This window comes from Eubalaena glacialis, chromosome 3 (assembly GCF_028564815.1).
Source record: "Eubalaena glacialis isolate mEubGla1 chromosome 3, mEubGla1.1.hap2.+ XY, whole genome shotgun sequence".
NCBI lineage: Eukaryota > Metazoa > Chordata > Mammalia > Artiodactyla > Balaenidae > Eubalaena > Eubalaena glacialis.
In genome coordinates, this window is record NC_083718.1 from 81,973,265 (window position 1) to 81,990,636 (window position 17,372).

General features: G+C 45.4%; 2 protein-coding genes across 3 annotated transcripts in view; one reads left to right on the forward strand and one right to left on the reverse strand.

The window, feature by feature from the left end:
* Nucleotides 1-14,399, reverse strand: part of TDRD10 (tudor domain containing 10) — a 47,283-nt gene extending 32,884 nt beyond the window's left edge. Inside the window, exons 1-4 of the mRNA XM_061185952.1 lie at nucleotides 14,360-14,399; nucleotides 11,069-11,097; nucleotides 10,658-10,737; nucleotides 9,629-9,687 (exon numbers count right to left, since the gene is read on the reverse strand). Of these exons, the coding sequence (XP_061041935.1) occupies nucleotides 9,629-9,687; nucleotides 10,658-10,737; nucleotides 11,069-11,070 (141 nt within the window). The 5' untranslated portion in view covers nucleotides 11,071-11,097; nucleotides 14,360-14,399. The remainder of the gene's footprint in view (nucleotides 1-9,628; nucleotides 9,688-10,657; nucleotides 10,738-11,068; nucleotides 11,098-14,359) is intronic.
* Nucleotides 14,400-15,174: 775 nt separating this feature from the next.
* Nucleotides 15,175-17,372, forward strand: part of SHE (Src homology 2 domain containing E) — a 28,940-nt gene continuing 26,742 nt past the window's right edge. For both annotated transcript variants that reach the window (XM_061185954.1, XM_061185953.1), the window contains exon 1: nucleotides 15,175-16,170. In XM_061185954.1, the coding sequence (XP_061041937.1) occupies nucleotides 15,571-16,170 (600 nt within the window). In that variant the 5' untranslated portion in view covers nucleotides 15,175-15,570. The remainder of the gene's footprint in view (nucleotides 16,171-17,372) is intronic.

The window sequence follows — 17,372 nt, forward strand, 5'->3', positions numbered from 1 at the left end:
TTATATTACATTTAAATTCAAATTTTCTAATTTGCTTTTACTTTTAAATATTTAATGTTTATTACACATGAATCTATAAGATGCTGAGCAACAAGCAATTTGTGAGAACAAGCAAAAGGTGCTTAGCATTTTCAGTTTATAAAGCACTTTCACATACCTTATTCCATTTGATCTTTAAGACCACCCTGTGAAGTGTACATTATTATTGTCCTCATTCTCAGAAGCATAAAATAAGGATCAGAAAGGTTAAGTGACTGCCCTAAAATTACACAGCCAATTTAGAGTCAGGATTTGAACCCAAGGCTTCTAACTTCAAATCCTACATTCATTTCGTGATATCATACAAAACCATACCTTTCTTCTTGTCAAATTTTACCATAATTAAAATAAAAGAGGGAATTCCCTGGCAGTCCAGCGGTTAGGACTCTGCGCTTTCACTGCCGAGGGCGCAGGTTCAATCCCTGGTCGGGAAACTAAGATCCCACAAGCCGTGGGGCACAGCCAAAAATAAATAGATATATAAATAATAAAATAAAAGAGAAAACTCCCATATTTTTGTACCTTCAATAGCAGATGTCAGGAAACCACAGCCTTGGGCCAAATCCAACCTACCACCCTTTTTGTAAGTAAAGTTTTACTGGAATGCAGCCATGCACATTCATTTACTTATTGTCTATGGCTGCTTACATGCTATTATTTACATTTTTGGCTAGAATACTTTATAGATGGTGTGATACTGTTCAATAATATTATATCGCTTTAGGAGGCTTGTATCTGGTTGTCTTACTTTTAGTGATGCTAAATTAATCAACAAATTCAGATAGTAACAGCCTGATTAAAACTGCCCATCAATATTTTACCTAATTGGGCTTCCCTGGTGGTACAGTGGTTGAGAATCCGCCTGCCAATGCAGGAGACACGGGTTCGATCCCTGGTCTGGGAAGATCCCACATGCCACGGAGCAGCTAAGCCCGTGCGCCACAACTGCTGAGCCTGCACTCTGGAGCCCTCAAGCCACAACTACTGAAGCCCGTGCGCCTGGAGCCCTGCTCCGCAACAGGAGAAGCCACCACAATGAGAAGCCCACTCACCGTAACGAAGAGTGGACCCCGCCCGCCACAACTAGAGAAAGCCCGCACACAGCAACGAAGACCCAACGCAGCCAAAAATAAATAAATAAATTTATTTTAAAAAAATATTTTACCTAATGCATTTACCATGCTCTGATAACTACTGTCTGAAACAGGTATTTTATTATGGTTTGCAGAATGATGATTTTCTATCATTTCTTCGGCATTTATGAGCTAAAGTTGCTCTGTAAAGAACTTTTTCTCATCCACTAGGGTCATTTGTTTGCCCTGAAATGGCACTGGTGTTGGAAAAGCAAGATAAACACTTATTCTTTCCCTTTAATTATCAAGTTTTATATTAATGAACTATTGTCTTGCTACCATCAATGTGTCCAGCGAGCTTTGCTTTCTTTAGGTATTACTTCTTTAGGTATTACTACAAATTATTGCTTTTTATCACAGTAAGTTTTAATCAGAGGTAGTCATTAGTATTTTTGAAACACAAATTGTCCCATCTTTGGCCTGTAGGACCCCCTTTTCCCTTGTTCTTATGCTTTTTTATTTTTATTTGGAAACTTTCAAACACATAGAAAATAGTATAACAAATCCCTATATACCTATCACTTAGACTTACTAATTCTCAACTCAAAAAAAAAAAAAAAAAAGGAGCAAGCAAGGGCATCTGTTCCTTGTTTTCACTCCTTTGTGCTACAGTACGAACCCCCAATAAAGCTTTGCCTGAAAAAAGAAATTCTTAAGTCATGGACATTTACATGATTTCATCTACACCTCTCCCTACCACTAGGCTGTTCTGAAACAAATCTCAAACACCTCACCACTACATCTGCAAACATTCCAGCACATAGCTCCAAGCAACAAGTATCTCACCTCTAATCACAACCTCTCCCATCCCTTCAACCAAACCCTAATAGCCTTCGAGAGCTTTCCAGCTTTCTGGCATAACAGCTCCAGACCTGGAATCAGGCATTTCCCTAAGAAGGCCTAGTTCCTTTCAGTGGGGAATGGTATTTAAAGTGAGACATCTAGCAGGTAGGAGCTTAATGCCACTGGGTTGTTAGAGTACCAAGGTCTTTCAATGAACAGAGTTAGAAGATACGTATCTTTGGGCTTCCCTAGTGGCGCAGTGGTTAGGAATCCGCCTGCCGATGCAGGGGACACGGGTTCGAGCCCTGGTCCGGGAAGATCCCACATGCCGTGGAGCAACTAAGCCCGTGCGCCACAACTACTGAGCCTGCGCTCTAGAGCCCGCGAGCCACAACTACTGAGCCCTCGTGCCACAAATACTGAAGCCCACGTGCCTAGAGCCCATGCTCCGCAACAAGAGAAGCCACCACAATGAGAAGCCCGCGCACCGCAACAAAGAGTAGCCCCCCTCGCCACAACTAGAGAAAGCCCGCGCACAGCAATGAAGACCCAACGCAGCCTAAATAAATAAATAAATAATAAAATAATAAAAATTAAAAAAAAAAAAAGAAGATATGTATCTTTGAAAGGGAAAATAATCATTGTAATCATGGATTCTAACTCATATATAAGAGCTACAGATAGTTTTTATTTAATTTCTTTTATTTTTATATCTTTTCTCTTATGCTGAAAATCTTTATTCCTAACAACACTAAATACTTACTGTATCCTATTTTAAATATGTAACAGGTTCAAATAACAATACCAGATTACTACAGACAACAAAATTATTGAGTAAAGTTTAAGATTTCTTTGCAGTTCTTTTTATGCTTGTAGTATATCCTACTGAGGATATACAGTCAAAACACCATATTCTGAGGTCACTTGGAATAATTCTTTTCTCTGGCACATTTACATATTTTAAAGTCAAAACAATAATACAAGGTCTTGCGTCATGGGTAGGGACAGAGAAGAGGGTGTCCCAGGAGAAGATGTCTGCATGGGGAGAAAAGTCTGAGCCCTTCCTGATTGATTGTTTCCCTTTGGGGCCCCCAGGGAGAATCCTGAGATTGAAATCAGCCTCAGTTTAGAAATCCCTTTAGTAGAGGACAGAGCAGGGCTTTGCAGCCCTGGGAATTTTTTTGCACTGACTTTTTATTTGCAGAAAATTTAAAGTCTTATTTTTATTAATGCCTTTAAAAAGAGGTGAGATTTTAATACTGATTTAATATTCAACGAATAAAACTATCTTGAGTGCAAAAAATAAAAATTAAAAAAAAAAAATACGAGGTAAGTTCAGAAATTGTGCCACCATCTCCCTTCTACCCTTTTTTCCTTCCCTCCCCAGAGGTCACCGTCTTTATTCCCTTTTTATCCTTCCATTGTTAATTTTGGCAAATTTAAAGAGATATTCCATTCTCTTCCTCCCTTCTGATGCAAAAGATTGTTTGAGTCTAGGTGTATTTTTATACCCGCTGACAGACTGAATGTGAAGTGTGAAAAACATATGAGGTATGAAATGAGAATATTTCCCAGGTTTTGGGCCATGTACTGAGATGGGGAAGACTGTGGGAGGAGCAGGCTGGACACATTAAGTCTGAAATGCCTATTAGTTGCCCAAGTAGAGATAAGGACTAGGCAATTGAATATACAAGTTCAGAGTTCATGGGCAAGGTACAAGCTGGGAATACAGATAACTGGTCATGATTTTCTACTACCACAATCATATCACCTGCACTAATGACACTTATTTCTGCCTTTCCAATTCTTATTCTTTTTCCTTGCCTATTGCACTGACCAAGACCACCTGTACAATGTTGACAGTAATAGCAATAGCTGGTGTCCATATCTTTTTCCCGATCTCAAAGGGAAAGCTATCAAAGTTGTGTCCCTAAGTATTATATTTGCCGTACATTGTTAAGTCCTTAATCCATCTAGAATGCATTCCATGTATGTTATAAGGTAAAGGCCCAATTTCATTTTTCATGTATGGATAATGAAATGTCTCAGAACCAGTTTACTGAATAGTCCCTTCTTTCCCAACTGATCTACAATACCACCTGGTTACACACACCAACTGTTCATATATGTGTAGGTCTATTTCTGGACTTTCTACTCTGTTCCGTATGTTGACTATTAGCAATGCACCCACATCAAGGTCATCATTATTACAGTGGAAAATTTGCTCTCCTCTCTGTCCCCCTTATTCTTCTTCAGAAAGGTGCAATTATTCATGGGACTGTTCTGATCCATGTAAATTTTAGAATCACCTTGTCAAGTTCTTTGGAAAACCTTTGGGTATTTTGATCACAACGGCATTGAATCTATATATCAATTTAAGGATCATAAAACTGATTCTTCTTATCCATTTCTTTATTTAGGTCTTCCTTAATCACCTTCAGTAAAGTCTCATAATTTTCTGTGTATATGTCTTGCACAACTTTTATTAAATTCTAGCTCTTTGTATTTTTTGCTCCTCTTGTATAGAAATACAATTGACTTTTGTATATTTAGCTTATATTCAACCAACTTAACTCTCAATAATTCTAACATGTCCAAGAGTCTTTCAAGCTTCAACTTAGGCAATCATCTGCAAATAATGACAGCTTTGTTTTTTCCTTTCCAGTTCTTACACCTCTTATTTTTTTTATTTTCTCACTTGCTCTAGCTAAGAAATCGCATAAAATGTTAAACAGAAGTGATAGAGGCACTCATGTCTTGTTCTTGATTTTAAAATACTTCTGTTTCCCAAGTGATCATGTTTTCTGTGTATTTTTTGTAGATACTCTTCATCAGATTTTGAAGGTTTCCTTCCATTCACAGTCTAAATGTTTTTCTGTGAATTGGGTTTTTAACTTTATCAAAGGTTAAATTTTAGCTTGAAGGTTCCCAGACCTTGTAAGTAATATGACTTTAAACCCCAAGTCACAAGAAATCAGGCCTACTGTTACATGTTCTTGGGGAGACTGCTTAGCCCTACCAGCCCCAGATCCAGGCCAAGACAGATTAACTTCCTCAACACCACCCTGGGCCAATGAGCAAAGTTTCTGTGGTTCACACTTTCACTAAGGGTCCAGCCCTTCAACAATCCTGCTTTTGCGGGGATGTCAGTTACCATTCCCCTCCTCACATAGGCCCAGAGTGTCATCTCCTGTCCTGACATGGCTGTTATAATCCAATCTACTCTTTGGGTTTTGAGGTAGGCACAGATCCTAGGGCAATGGCCAGACTCTCCTGGTTTTCAGTTATTGCTTATTTGGGGCCCTCTTAATTTTCCTTACTTTCTTAGGAGTCAGATATGTATTTAAAAGTGGTATTTCCTATATTTTAGCTTCTATTTCCAAGTATTTTCTTATAAGAGGGTTTTCAGGTTATCTAACCTATCATAATTATGGAAACAGAGGCATTTGAAGATTTTAAATCCATTTGGCATCATGAAGGTTACTCATATACTCAGCAAGACCAGTTTGAGAAAACTGGTGAGGGCAGAAAGCAAACCAATGGGTTCAAGAATAATGTGTGATCAATTTCAAAACTTACTACAAAGCTACAGTAAGCAAGTGCAGTACTCGCATAAGGAAAGACATACAGATCAATGGAATAGAAAGAGACTCCAGAAATAAACTGCTACATTTATGGTCAACTGATTTTCAACAAGGGTGCCAAAATAATTCAATGGGGAAAAATAATCTTTTTAGCAAATGATGCTAGGACAACTGGATATCTACATGCAAAAAAATGAAACTGACCCCTACCTCAAACCACACAGAAGAATGAATTCAAAAAGGATCACAGGACTTCCCTGGTGGCACAGTGGTTAAGAATCCTCCTGCCAATGCAGGGGACACAGGTTCAAGCCCTGGTCCGGGAAGCTCCCACATGCCATGCAGCAACTAAGCCCATGCGCTACAACTACTGAGCCTGTGCTCTAGAGCCCACGAGCCACAACTACTGAGCCCACGTGCCACAAATACTGAAGCCTGCGCACCTACAGCCTGTGCTCCGCAATGAAGAGCAGCCCCTGCTCGCCACAACTAGAGAAAGCCTGCACACAGCAACGAAGACCCAATGCAGCCAAAAATAAATTAATTAATTTTTTAAAAACGGATCATAGACCTAAATATGAGAGCTAAAACTATAAAACTCTTAGAAGAATGCATAAGTGTACATCCTTGTGATCTTGGATTAGGCAATGGATTCTTAGATATGGCACCTAAAGCACAAGCAACCAAAGAAAAAAACAGAAAATTGGAATGCATCAAAATTAAACTTCTGTGTTTCAAAGGACACTATAGAGAAACTAAAAATACAACTGATGGGAGAAAATATTTGCAATCATATATCTGATAAGAGACCTGTGTCCAGAATGTATAAAGAACTCTTTCAACTCAATAATAAAAAGACAAACTGATTTTAAAATGGGCAAAGGATCTGAATAGATATTTCTCCAAAGAAGATATACAAATGGCCAAAAAGCACATGAAAAGATGCTCATTAATTATTAAGACAACGCAAATCAAAACCACAATGAGATACCACTTCACATCCACTAGATGGCTATAATCAAAAAGACAGGGACTTCCCTGGTGGCGCAGTGGTTAAGAATCCACCTGCCAGTGCAGGGGGACACGGGTCCGATCCCCGGTCCAGGAAGATCCCACATGCCACGGAGCAACTAAGCCCACGCACCACAACTACTGAAGCCTGTGTGCCACAACTACTGAAGCCTGTGCACCTAGAACCCGTGCTCCGCAACAAGAGAAGCCACCGCAATGAGAAGCCCGCGCACCACAACTAAGAGTAGCCCCCGCTCGCCGCAACGAAGACCCAATGCAGCCAAAATTAAATAAATAAAATAAATTTATTAAAAAAAAAAAAAGACAATAACAGATTTGGGCAAGGAAGTAGAGAAACTGTAATCCCCATACATTGCTGGTATGAATGTGAAATGGTACAGCTCTTTTGGAAAACAGTTTGGCACAGAGTTATCATGTGACCCAATAATTTCACTCCTAGGTATATACCAAAGACAACTGGAACATATGTTTACACATAACGTGTACACCAATGTGCAGAGCAGCATTATTCATAAAAACCAAAAAGTGGCAACAACCCAAATGTCCAGTGATGAATGGATAAACAAATTGTGGTATATCCATATAAATATTTTAGCCATAAAAAGGAATTAAGTACTGAGACATGCTATAAAACATGTGAACCCTGAAAACATTACACTAAGTGAAAGAACACACAAAATGCCACACATTGTATGACTTCATTTACATGAAATAGCCAGGATAGGCAAATCCATAGAGACAGAAAGTAAATTAGTGGCTGCCAGGGGCTGGAGGAAGAGAGGAGGAGGGACTGCTAATGGGTATGAGATTTACTTGGGGGTGATGAAAATATTCTGGAATTAGTGGTGATGCCTGCACAACCTTGTGAATATACTAAAAACCACTGAATTTTATGCTTTAAAATAATTAATTTTATGGTATGTGATTTATATCTCAATAAAAAAAGAAATGTTAATAAAGTAAAAACTCCTGGCTACTGTTATTGCTATGAATAATAAATCATCTTTCATCTCTGATCCAAGACTTTCATCTTCTACCAACCAAATCTGTTGGTTTGCAAGCAGGGTAAAGTCGCAGACACTTACTTCACGGTTCTTGATGAGGCATTAATGTTTTTCTGTTTTGTTTTTTTTTAATTAATTAATTGATTTATTTTTGGTTGCATTGGATCTTCGCTGCTGAGTGGGCTTTCTCTAGCTGCGGCGAGCAGGGGCTTCTCATTGCGGTGGCTTCTCTTGTTGTGGAGCATAGGCTCTAGGCGCGCGAGCTTCAGTAGTTGTGGTGCACAGGCTTAGTTGCTCCACGGCATGTGGGATCTTCCCGGACCAGGGCTCGAACCCGTGTCCCCTGCGTTGGCAGGCAGACTCTCAACCACGGCACCACCAGGGAAGTCCGGCATTAATGTTAAAATAAGAAACTTCTTTTTAAAAACCTACTTCTTTAGCTCAAGTCTTTCCTCTCCTATGAGACTGGTCTGCGTTTGTTAAGTTGGAAGAAATTTGTTAAGTTGGAAGAAAGCACCGTGGGGAAGGCTGCTGCTTTCCTGTGAAGGGGGCAAGGATCAAAGGCCCCCTATACCACGGTGTGGGTCAGCATAGCCAAGCAAGCCCCAGGTGCTGGGCTGCCAAACAGGGTCTACTGGAGAGAGGTGGCAGAGCCACTCAGTGCCTCACCTCCCCAAGACCACTGCAGAGCTGCCTGCAGGGCTCCTGCCCTCATCTCACTGTCAAATAATGGGTTGTAGCAGCCTGCCAACAAGGGGAAGGGGAATCAGCCCCAGTACTCTCTTCTCTCAGATGCCAAGAATCCCCCAACCCACCCCTTTGACTCTTGGTTTAATTCACTGGGTCAAAATGAATTACTTCATTCTCTGGGCTCCAATACCATGCTCTTCTCTCTTTGTGAGATAAAAACATAATAGGTCCATCTCTTTTTATGGTGAGTTATTTACACGTCTTATCGATTATGTGGTTTGGTACTTGGGGCAACTGGACATGGACTCAACTCTTGGCTGACCACTCACTAGGTCTGTGTACTTGGGTAGGGGGGACCTCTTAGAGCCTTGGCTGCCTCATCTCCAAGATGGAAATACCACCCACCACCCAGAGTTATTATAAGAATTTAATAAAACCACACTAATGAAGCATTTAGCCTATTTCCCAGAGCATCTCTGATAATTAAAATATAGTAACTGGTGTAAAAGGAATAAGGCACAATTTGAGCAGAGAAGATTGAGTTTAGCTAATTGGCAAGGGGGCACGAGACCAGGACATTTTTGAAAAATGTCTGACATGCAGCAGGGGCTCCACAAAAGTTACTTTCTCTCATCCTTCATCTAAGACTGAGCTTGAGCGCAAGGACCAGGTTATCTTTTAGCGTGCTGAGTGAGCCTCAGGCACATTATTCTGCGTTACTCGCAAATTTTTAAATGCTCCAAAAAAATTAAAAAGCCAGGGGATTCTTCAAATCAGTAGATTACACTTCCGTTCTCTTTTCATCTGTATTTCAAATGCACTTATTACAAATTTTAAGTACTTATGTTGTTCTATAATTATTTCAGGTTTGGTGGTCTGGCCTCCCCAAATAGACAGGAAGATTCCAGGGGGTCAAATATGGTTGTTTATATTCTACTCTCTAAGTACACAGCCAACTGACTGAACTGGTTCATTTCAAAGCGAAATGAGTGTAGTTTCTTGGCTGAGACCCCACTGCTCCCTATGACCAAAGGATCGGCAATTGAACCCTCACAAGGCCCCCTTCCTAAAGGGAAGCTGCCTCACTGCGGCCCCTCCATTCAAAGCGATAAGGAGGGTGACCACCCATCCAGGTTTACACGGATGGTTGGATGCAGGATGCCCCACACTAAAAGTGGGAAGTCCAAGGCAAACTGTGAGTTGGCTGTGAGCTGGTCAGCGTAGTCACCAACTAGTGACTACTTGCACATTCGTAGCTCTAAAATACCTTTTAAAACTGGTAAAACTGTTACTGGCAGGTTTAAGTCATATGGGGGAGACCAAAGAAGATAAGAAGCAACCGTTCACAGAGAGTGAAGCATACCTCAGAGATATCCAGCGGGAGATTGCCAACGTACACCTCTGTCTCTCTTTTCTTGAATCCTAAGAAGAAAAATAGCCAAAAAAAAAGGCAGGTGTAAGGCTAGAGGATTCAGAGGAGTTAGAACATGCGGTAAGTGACACATTTTCCTCAATGTTAAAACATACACATACAGTCCCCTACAAACATTCCTCCCCCATGATCAATGAACGGTTACACAGCACTCAATCGGTCAGCAAACACTTATCAGTGTTATGGGAGTGGTCCAGTGTTAAGTGTTGGCCTTGGATATCACTGCCTTCAAGGCAGGAGCTACTCTCTGGGGGTTGGGAGGACAGCGAGTCATCAGCACACCAGGAATCCAGCGCTTTCAATGGGGTATTATGTAGTTTCAGGACCAACGGGGGGGGGGGGGGGGGTAGTATTTCAAAGTTAACATTCAGCTGAAGGAGGGAAGGAAGGGGGGGGTGGGTAATGCAGGAGGGAGGCAGAAGGGAATCCAGGCAGAGGGCAGAGCACACACAAAGGCATGAAGATGCGAAAAGGGCCGGGCGCGTTTGGGAGGCTGCCTGGAGTCAGGAATAGCTAGACGCACGCTGCAGCTGGGTGAGTGGCGAGAGCAGAGGGAAGAAAGGCAGGCCAGGCCAACTGCCGAAATCGCTGACTGCTGCCCACAGCAGTCTCAGCAGAGTCCACTGGCTGTGAGAAGGAGGTGAGGGGTTTAATCAGAGAGGTGACATCCACACGGCTAGGTTGCAGAGAGATCACTTTGGAGATGGTGGAGGGTGAAATGGGAGGAGATAAGGATTAAAAAGAAGTATGGGGTTAGGAGCAGCCAGCCCAACAGCGCCTGAGGGTCCGCACTGTGTGTGGCAGAGGGATGCATCCCTCACGTGAAAGGAAACGTGGTGACTGACTGGAGCAAGGGCAGGATCTCAGGTTTCATGCTTGAAGAGAAAGTGAGTAGATTAATTAGAATCCAGGTTATAGACTGAGGGTCCCAGCACCAATCAAACCCCCAAGCTAACTCACTTGGAGATTTCTGTTCCTCCAACACTCCATTCTTCCCACGTACTTCAGCAGAGGGTCGGAAGTCACTGCTGCTCCAGGACCTGTCAAACACAGGTCTTAGCACTGCACCTCCCAAGGCCAAACTCCAACAGAAGGAGTTTGGGCATAACAAGCAGGGCCCGGCATAAGCCTCCATACCCCCTTCCTGACAGAGGGTTTCCCTTCCTCCTTCCAGACTCGGGTTCCAAGCACGAAGCCCTCCACTGGACCTTTTTAATCACTAATTGTTAAAGCACATTTAGGGTCAGAATCAACAGGCAAGAAATGCTGGGGTTGACTCCTAAGCTCTGGGCATTGGGAGGCAGGAGCAGGAGGAAGAGAAGGCTGTGGGGTGGAAGGAGGCTTGTTTATCAGCAAAAGGAAACAACTTACATGCTGCAGTTTCTTTCCAACAGGCTCTCCTGCAAAGCCAACCAGCCACAGTTAGAGGAATGCCAGGATCATTCACCATCACATTACTGAATAGGTGCTGTGGCAGGCAGAATCATGCCCCCCAGCAAAGTGGTCCATATCTTCATCCCCAGAACCTATTAAGGGTTCTGGTCACCAATTCCGATGTAGGGGGGGAGCAGTTTTACCACACCACCAAGCACTGCTCCAGACACCAGCTGGGTGTCCTACAATGCAACTCAATTCTGACACAGTCTACCCAGGAGATAGCATCAGATTCCACAGGTTAAGGGCTCAGTCCCATAGGACTGCCCCGCTTCAGACGCCAGTCACCTGCAAGCCCAGGTTGTCACCTGTGCTTCTGACTGACCACCTATAGACTGGAGGTTCCCACGACCCCTCCTTGGGTCCCATAAATTTGCTAGAGTGGCTCACATCTCAGAGAAACATTTTCCTTACTAGATTGCCATTTAAAAAGTATATAACTCAGGAACAGCCAGATGGAAGAGATGCCTAGGGCAAGGTATAGGGAAAGGGCACAGAGCTTCCATGCTCTCTAGGTGCGTCACTGTCCCCAATTCTCTACTGTGTTCACCAACCCGGAAGCTCTCAGAACCCATACTTTAGGGTTTTTATGGAGGCTTCATTGCAGAGGCATGACTGATTAGCCCTTGGTTCTTTTCCTGCAGGTAAGAAGGCTGTCAAAGTCATTTTAAAGGGATTTTTTTTTCTTTACTTTGGGAGAAACAAAAATTAAAACGTTAAATTTTAAAAGAAATTAGTAAAAAAAAAAAAAAAGCTGTCCTCTAAATTGTTCCCAGCTGTAGGAGGAAACCGCTTTAGTTGCAACTAAATTTAAACAGAACTAACAGTGGTTAAGATAATTAAAAGGCTGAAGTATTGATGAATAAAAATAGAGAGGTTTATGGGCAGAATCAGGCTATGGCTGTTACTCCCAATTTCCTGGTAATCCCTGGAAAAGTCTATGGGCTTCTGGAACAGGGAGGGCACCAACACCTCCCAAGCAAGGGCCCAGCATAAATCTTTCAAAGATGCCTTTAAGGGCCTGCCAGGTGCTATGCTAACTAAACAACTAATGTACGTTGTCTCATTTAATCCTCATGGAAACTCTCAGAACTTGCCATTATTACCCCACTGTACAGATGAAGTCCTGGAGGCTCAGAGACCATAATCTGGTAGTCTGTCCAAGATCACTTAATTTATGCTCATAAATAGAGAAGCCTGTTTTTTGAATTCAAACCATATGACTCAAAAGTCATGAGCTTCCACTCTATTGCTTGGCATGGAAAAGTGTCTTATTTGTGTTTTTAAAAAGACAAAGAGTAGGAATTCCCTGGTGGCGCAGTGGTTAAGAATCCGCCTGCCAATGCAGGGGACACGGGTTCGAGCCCTGGTCCGGGAAGATCCCACATGCTGCAGAGCAACTAAGCCCGTGTGCCACAACTACTGAAGCCCTGGCGCCTAGAGCCCGTGCTCCACAACAAGAGAAGCCACCGCAATGAGAAGACTGTGCACAACAACGAAGAGTAGCCCCTGCTTGCTGCAACTAGAGAAAGCCCGCGTGCAGCAATGAAGACCCAACGCAGCCAAAAATAAATAAATTTATTTAAAAAAAAAAAAGACAAAGAGTATATAAAGAACTCTTACAACTCAATAATAAGGCAAATAGGGAGTTCCCTGGTGGTCTAGTGGTTAGGATCCGGCGCTTTCACTGCAGAGGCCTGGGTTCGATTCCTGGTCAGGGAACCATCCTGCATGCAGCCAGGCGCAGCCAAAATAATAATAATAATAATAATAATGCAAATAAACCAATTAAAAGTGTACAAATCATCTGATAGACATTTCTCCAAAGATAAACAAATGTCCAATAAGCACATGAAAAAGACTCTCAACATATTTAGCCATTAAGGAAATGCAAATCAAAGCCACAATGATACATCACATCCTCTAGGAGGGCTATAATATAAAAGACAGACAATAAGTGTTGAGATGTGGAGAAATGGGAACCCTCATATTGCCGGTGGGAACGTAAAGTGGTGCCGTTTGGCACACAGTTTGGCAGTTTCTCAAAAAGTTAAAGAGAATTCCATATGACCCGGCAATTCCACTCCTGGGTATCTACTCAAGACAAATTAAAATTGATGTCCACCAAAAACTTGTTCACAAATATTCACAGCAGCATTGTTCACAATATCCAAATAAAAACAATTCAGGGACTTCCCTGGTGGTGCAATGGTTAAAGAATCTGCCTGCCAATGCAGTGTACACGGTTTCGAAGTCGGGGAAGATCCCACATGCCTGCCATGGAGCAACTAAGTCCTTGTGCCACAACTACTGAGCCTGCGTGCTGCAACTACTGAAGCCCACACACCTAAAGCCCGTGCTCCGCAGCAAGAGAAGCCACCGCAATGAGAAGCCCACGCACTGCAAGGAAGAGTAGCCCCGGCTCGCCACAGCTAGAGAAAGCCCACACGCAGCAACGAAGACCCAACGCTGCCAAAAATAAATTAAATTTTTAAAAAAAGAAACAACTCAAATGATCATCAATTGACAGATGAACAGATAAATAAAATGTATACCCAAAGAATGGAATATTATCTGGCAATATAAATGGACTAAAATATTGATAAATGCCACAATGTGGATGAATCTCAAAAACATGACACTACAGTAAGAAACCAGACACAAAGGGCCACATATTGTATGATTCCACTTATATGAAAAGTCCAGACTAGACAAATCTGTAGAGACATAAAGTAGATTGGTGGCCGCCTAGGGCTGGGGGGGGCGGGGAATGAGGAGTGATTGCTAACAAGGTTTCCTTTTGGCGCCCCAAATGCTCTAAACAGGGAAATGTTCTAAAATTAGATTGTGGTGACGGCTGCACTGTAAATATACTAAATACCGTTTAATTGTACACCTAAAACAGGTGAATTTTATGGTATGCAAATTATACCTCAATAAAGTTGTTTTTTTTTTAAAGGTAAGGCACATTTTCAAGAATGGCTGGTATAAGCAAGCATTTCTTTTCCCACTCCACCTCACAAACCAACGCCCACACAAATGAAGCCAATGAGTGGCCAGGATCATTCAGTCCCCATGGCTTGTATTGGATTTAGAACGTATTGCGTTAGCCTCAACAGCACGTTTAGTTTTTTAAGCTAAAAAGGTTTTAAATTTAAAGTTTTTAAATTCAGTGTGCTATCCACTCCCACCCACCAACCCCACTAAAAATCAGTTCTGTAGACGCACCTGGCGAGAGCAAGCGACAAGCTCCGAGGGGTAACTCGCGCCCCGCCACCCTGGAGGGGAAATGAGAGGTGCAGTTTCCACAAACGCCTCCCAACGCTCAGGTCCCCGCCACCGCCCGCCCGGCAGCCCGGGGCCGGGAACCAAAAAGCCGTACCTCCCCCTGCCAGGTACATCCAGCCTGCAGCCCAGACGCTAAGCCCTAGCGCCTTCCGGCGCGCTCCTACTCCTCCGACGCCCGCGGGGCACGGGGCGGGGCCGCCACTCCGCAGCCAATCCCCGGGCGGCTGCAGCCCGGCCGGGCGGGAAGACCTGTGTGCTCGCTGCGCCGCGCCGGCAGTGCTCGCTGGGACCGTAACTGCACCGGCTCGGGAGCAAGCGCCCGCGGGCCCTGCTCCCGCTTTTAATAGACACCCTCCCCCCACACACACCCCCAAAATATGCTTGGAGAGAGAGTGGAGCGAGTGACCGTGGCGCGCGCATAGCTCTTTTAGGAGTGGAGGGGCTCCCATCCTGGGTCGGAGAGGTGCACGTGGCGCACTCCGGCTGCGTTTGAAGGCAGCGCCCGGCCGAGACCGGCTCAGTGCAGATGGGGAGCTGCTTGCCCAAAAAGTGGGGGGCCCTAACCACGCGGCGCAACCGGTCAGCACGTAGAGCTGCTGCTACCTTCCCCCGAACATGCACCCCGGACCCGCCTCTGCAGAGGCACTGACCCCGGCGCCCCCGGATCTGGGCGGGAGGTGGCGGGCGGGGAGGCGCCAGCCTCGGAGGGGAGGGGCGCGCGGAGAGGGCGGGCTGCCCGCTGGCGGCCCACCGTCCGTCGCGGCGCCGGGGACACTCCCGCCGCCTCCGCTTCGTCTCCGCTGGTCCCCGGGAGTGTGGCCAGGGCTGTCCCGGGGCTTCCGTGGGCCTGGCCTCTCCCACTTCGGGAGGAAAAAGCAGGGGAAGCCCCCGGCGCCCGCCGCCCCCGGAGACCCGCGGAGCCCCCGGCAGTGCAGGCGCTGAAGACGAGCTCGGGCGGGGCCCCGGTGCGTCGTGCCTGTCGCCGTCCGTGTCCGGAGCGGCGGCTCGCGCCCGCCCGCTCGGCGCCCCGAGCCCCCCGCCCCGGGCCGTAGGGGCCCCACCCTGCGGGTAGTAGGCGACGGCAGGCCCGGGACGAGCGGAGCAGCCGTCGCGGGGCCTCGCCGCGGCCTCTAGCGCCCCAGCCCCGGGGAATGCAGTGGCCCCCGGCCCCTGGCGCTTCTCCGTGTCTAAGCTGGGCCTCCTCGCTCGCCTGCTCCGCGGCCACGACGCTCCTGAGCCGCGCCGGCCGGGCCCCCCTCATGGCGGCCAAGTGGTTCAAGGAGTTCCCCCTGAACCTGAAGACAGTGTCGGAGCGGGCCAAGCCCGGCGGCGGGGGAGGCGGCAAATTGCGCAAGAACTCGGAGGCGGGCGGCGCGGGGCCCGCCCCGGGCAAGGGCCGAAAGAACTCGGCGGCCGAGCTGGGGAGCAGCCGGGCCGGGGTCGGCCCCCCCAAGGACAGCCGGCTATCCCGAGACAGCCTGCAGGGTCTGATTCAGGCCGCCGCGGGCAAGGGCCGCAAGAACTCCCGGGCCACCGAGGAGGAGCCCCACCGGGGCGCGGCCAAGAGCTCAGGCTGCAGCACCTACATCAACAGGCTCATCAAGGTGGACACTCAGGAGAAGAATGGGAAGAGCAACTACCCCAGCAGCAGTAGTAGCAGTAGCAGCAGCAGCCCTTCCTCCGCGTCCTCTTCCCCTTCCTCCCTGGGACCCGAACTGGACAAGGGCAAGATTATTAAGCAGCAAGACACGGTAAGAATACAACCTTCCTTGGACCACCTCTCCCCTACTGAAGCGGAACAGTGGGAAGGGAGCATCGTGAGCCCGCTAAACTCTAGGGTTCTTTATACCTCAGAGAAGGTGAGGATGTATTTACCCCCTGTTACATTTGATGACTCCTAAGTGACCATTTAAAATAATTAGATTTTTTTTTTTTAATCTTGAAAAATTCGCCTTCTAGCGTTGGGGAACTTGGCAGAAATGTACCTTCCATTTAATTTTGTTATCAGTTTAGAAGAATAATTGAATGAGACAGTTGGGTGCTTTGTTAAATTTGATCCCCTTGTAGAAGTGGTTTATTTTAATTTAGAAATCCAGGGGAATTGCAAAGCTAGATTTGTGTGTAAATTTTATCCTTCTTGAGCATAAGGAATGGTAACCTCTAAACTGTTTAAGTACTGATTTCAACTGCCCCCCTTCTCTGCTAGTTTGGAAGCGCCATCGTTCTTTGCACTTCAACCCAGTAAAGAGTTTCTCAGCCCTTCACTAGCACCACAAGATTACAGCCCTTTCATTCATCCCATGAACATTTGCTGTGCAGGAGCCATATAGGATAAGGGGCACAGGGCTCTAAGGACTGCGGAGGCTACAGAATAGGACAAGGAAATGCCCTGAAGGGAAATTACAGATCAGGACAGAAGGTGTTTCCTGCTTCTTACACACTGGAGGTTTTCTGGGTGCTGTCCAGTGTGAGACAGTTAAGAAAAGGACTGTGAACATGTGAAGAGACCCGCTTCATTCTTACAGAGATGAGTTGGGGTTTTGTTTGTTTCTTTTTTTTTTTTTTTTTTTTGGCTGCGTTGGGTCTTAGTTGCTGTGCTAAGGCTTCTCTCTAGTTGTGGCGTGCGGGTTTTCTCTTCTCTAGTTGTGGTGCGCAGGCTCTAGAGCACATGGGCTCTGTAGTTTGAGGCGCGAGAGCTCAGTAGCCCTGCACGTGGGATCTTAGTTCCCCGACCAGTGATCGAAACCCCGTCCCCTGCATTGTAAGGTGGATTCTTTACCCCTGGACCACCAGGGGAGTCCCTGTTCGTTTGTTTTTAAATCTGCTGTTCTGTGTGAAGGAGAGAGAGAAGAGCTCACACCCAGCTTTCAGACTCCAGCCCAGGCGATCACTTCCCTGTCATGAGAACTTTAATTTTCTCTTGCCCAGGCTTCAAACATGTGGCCCACCCGGA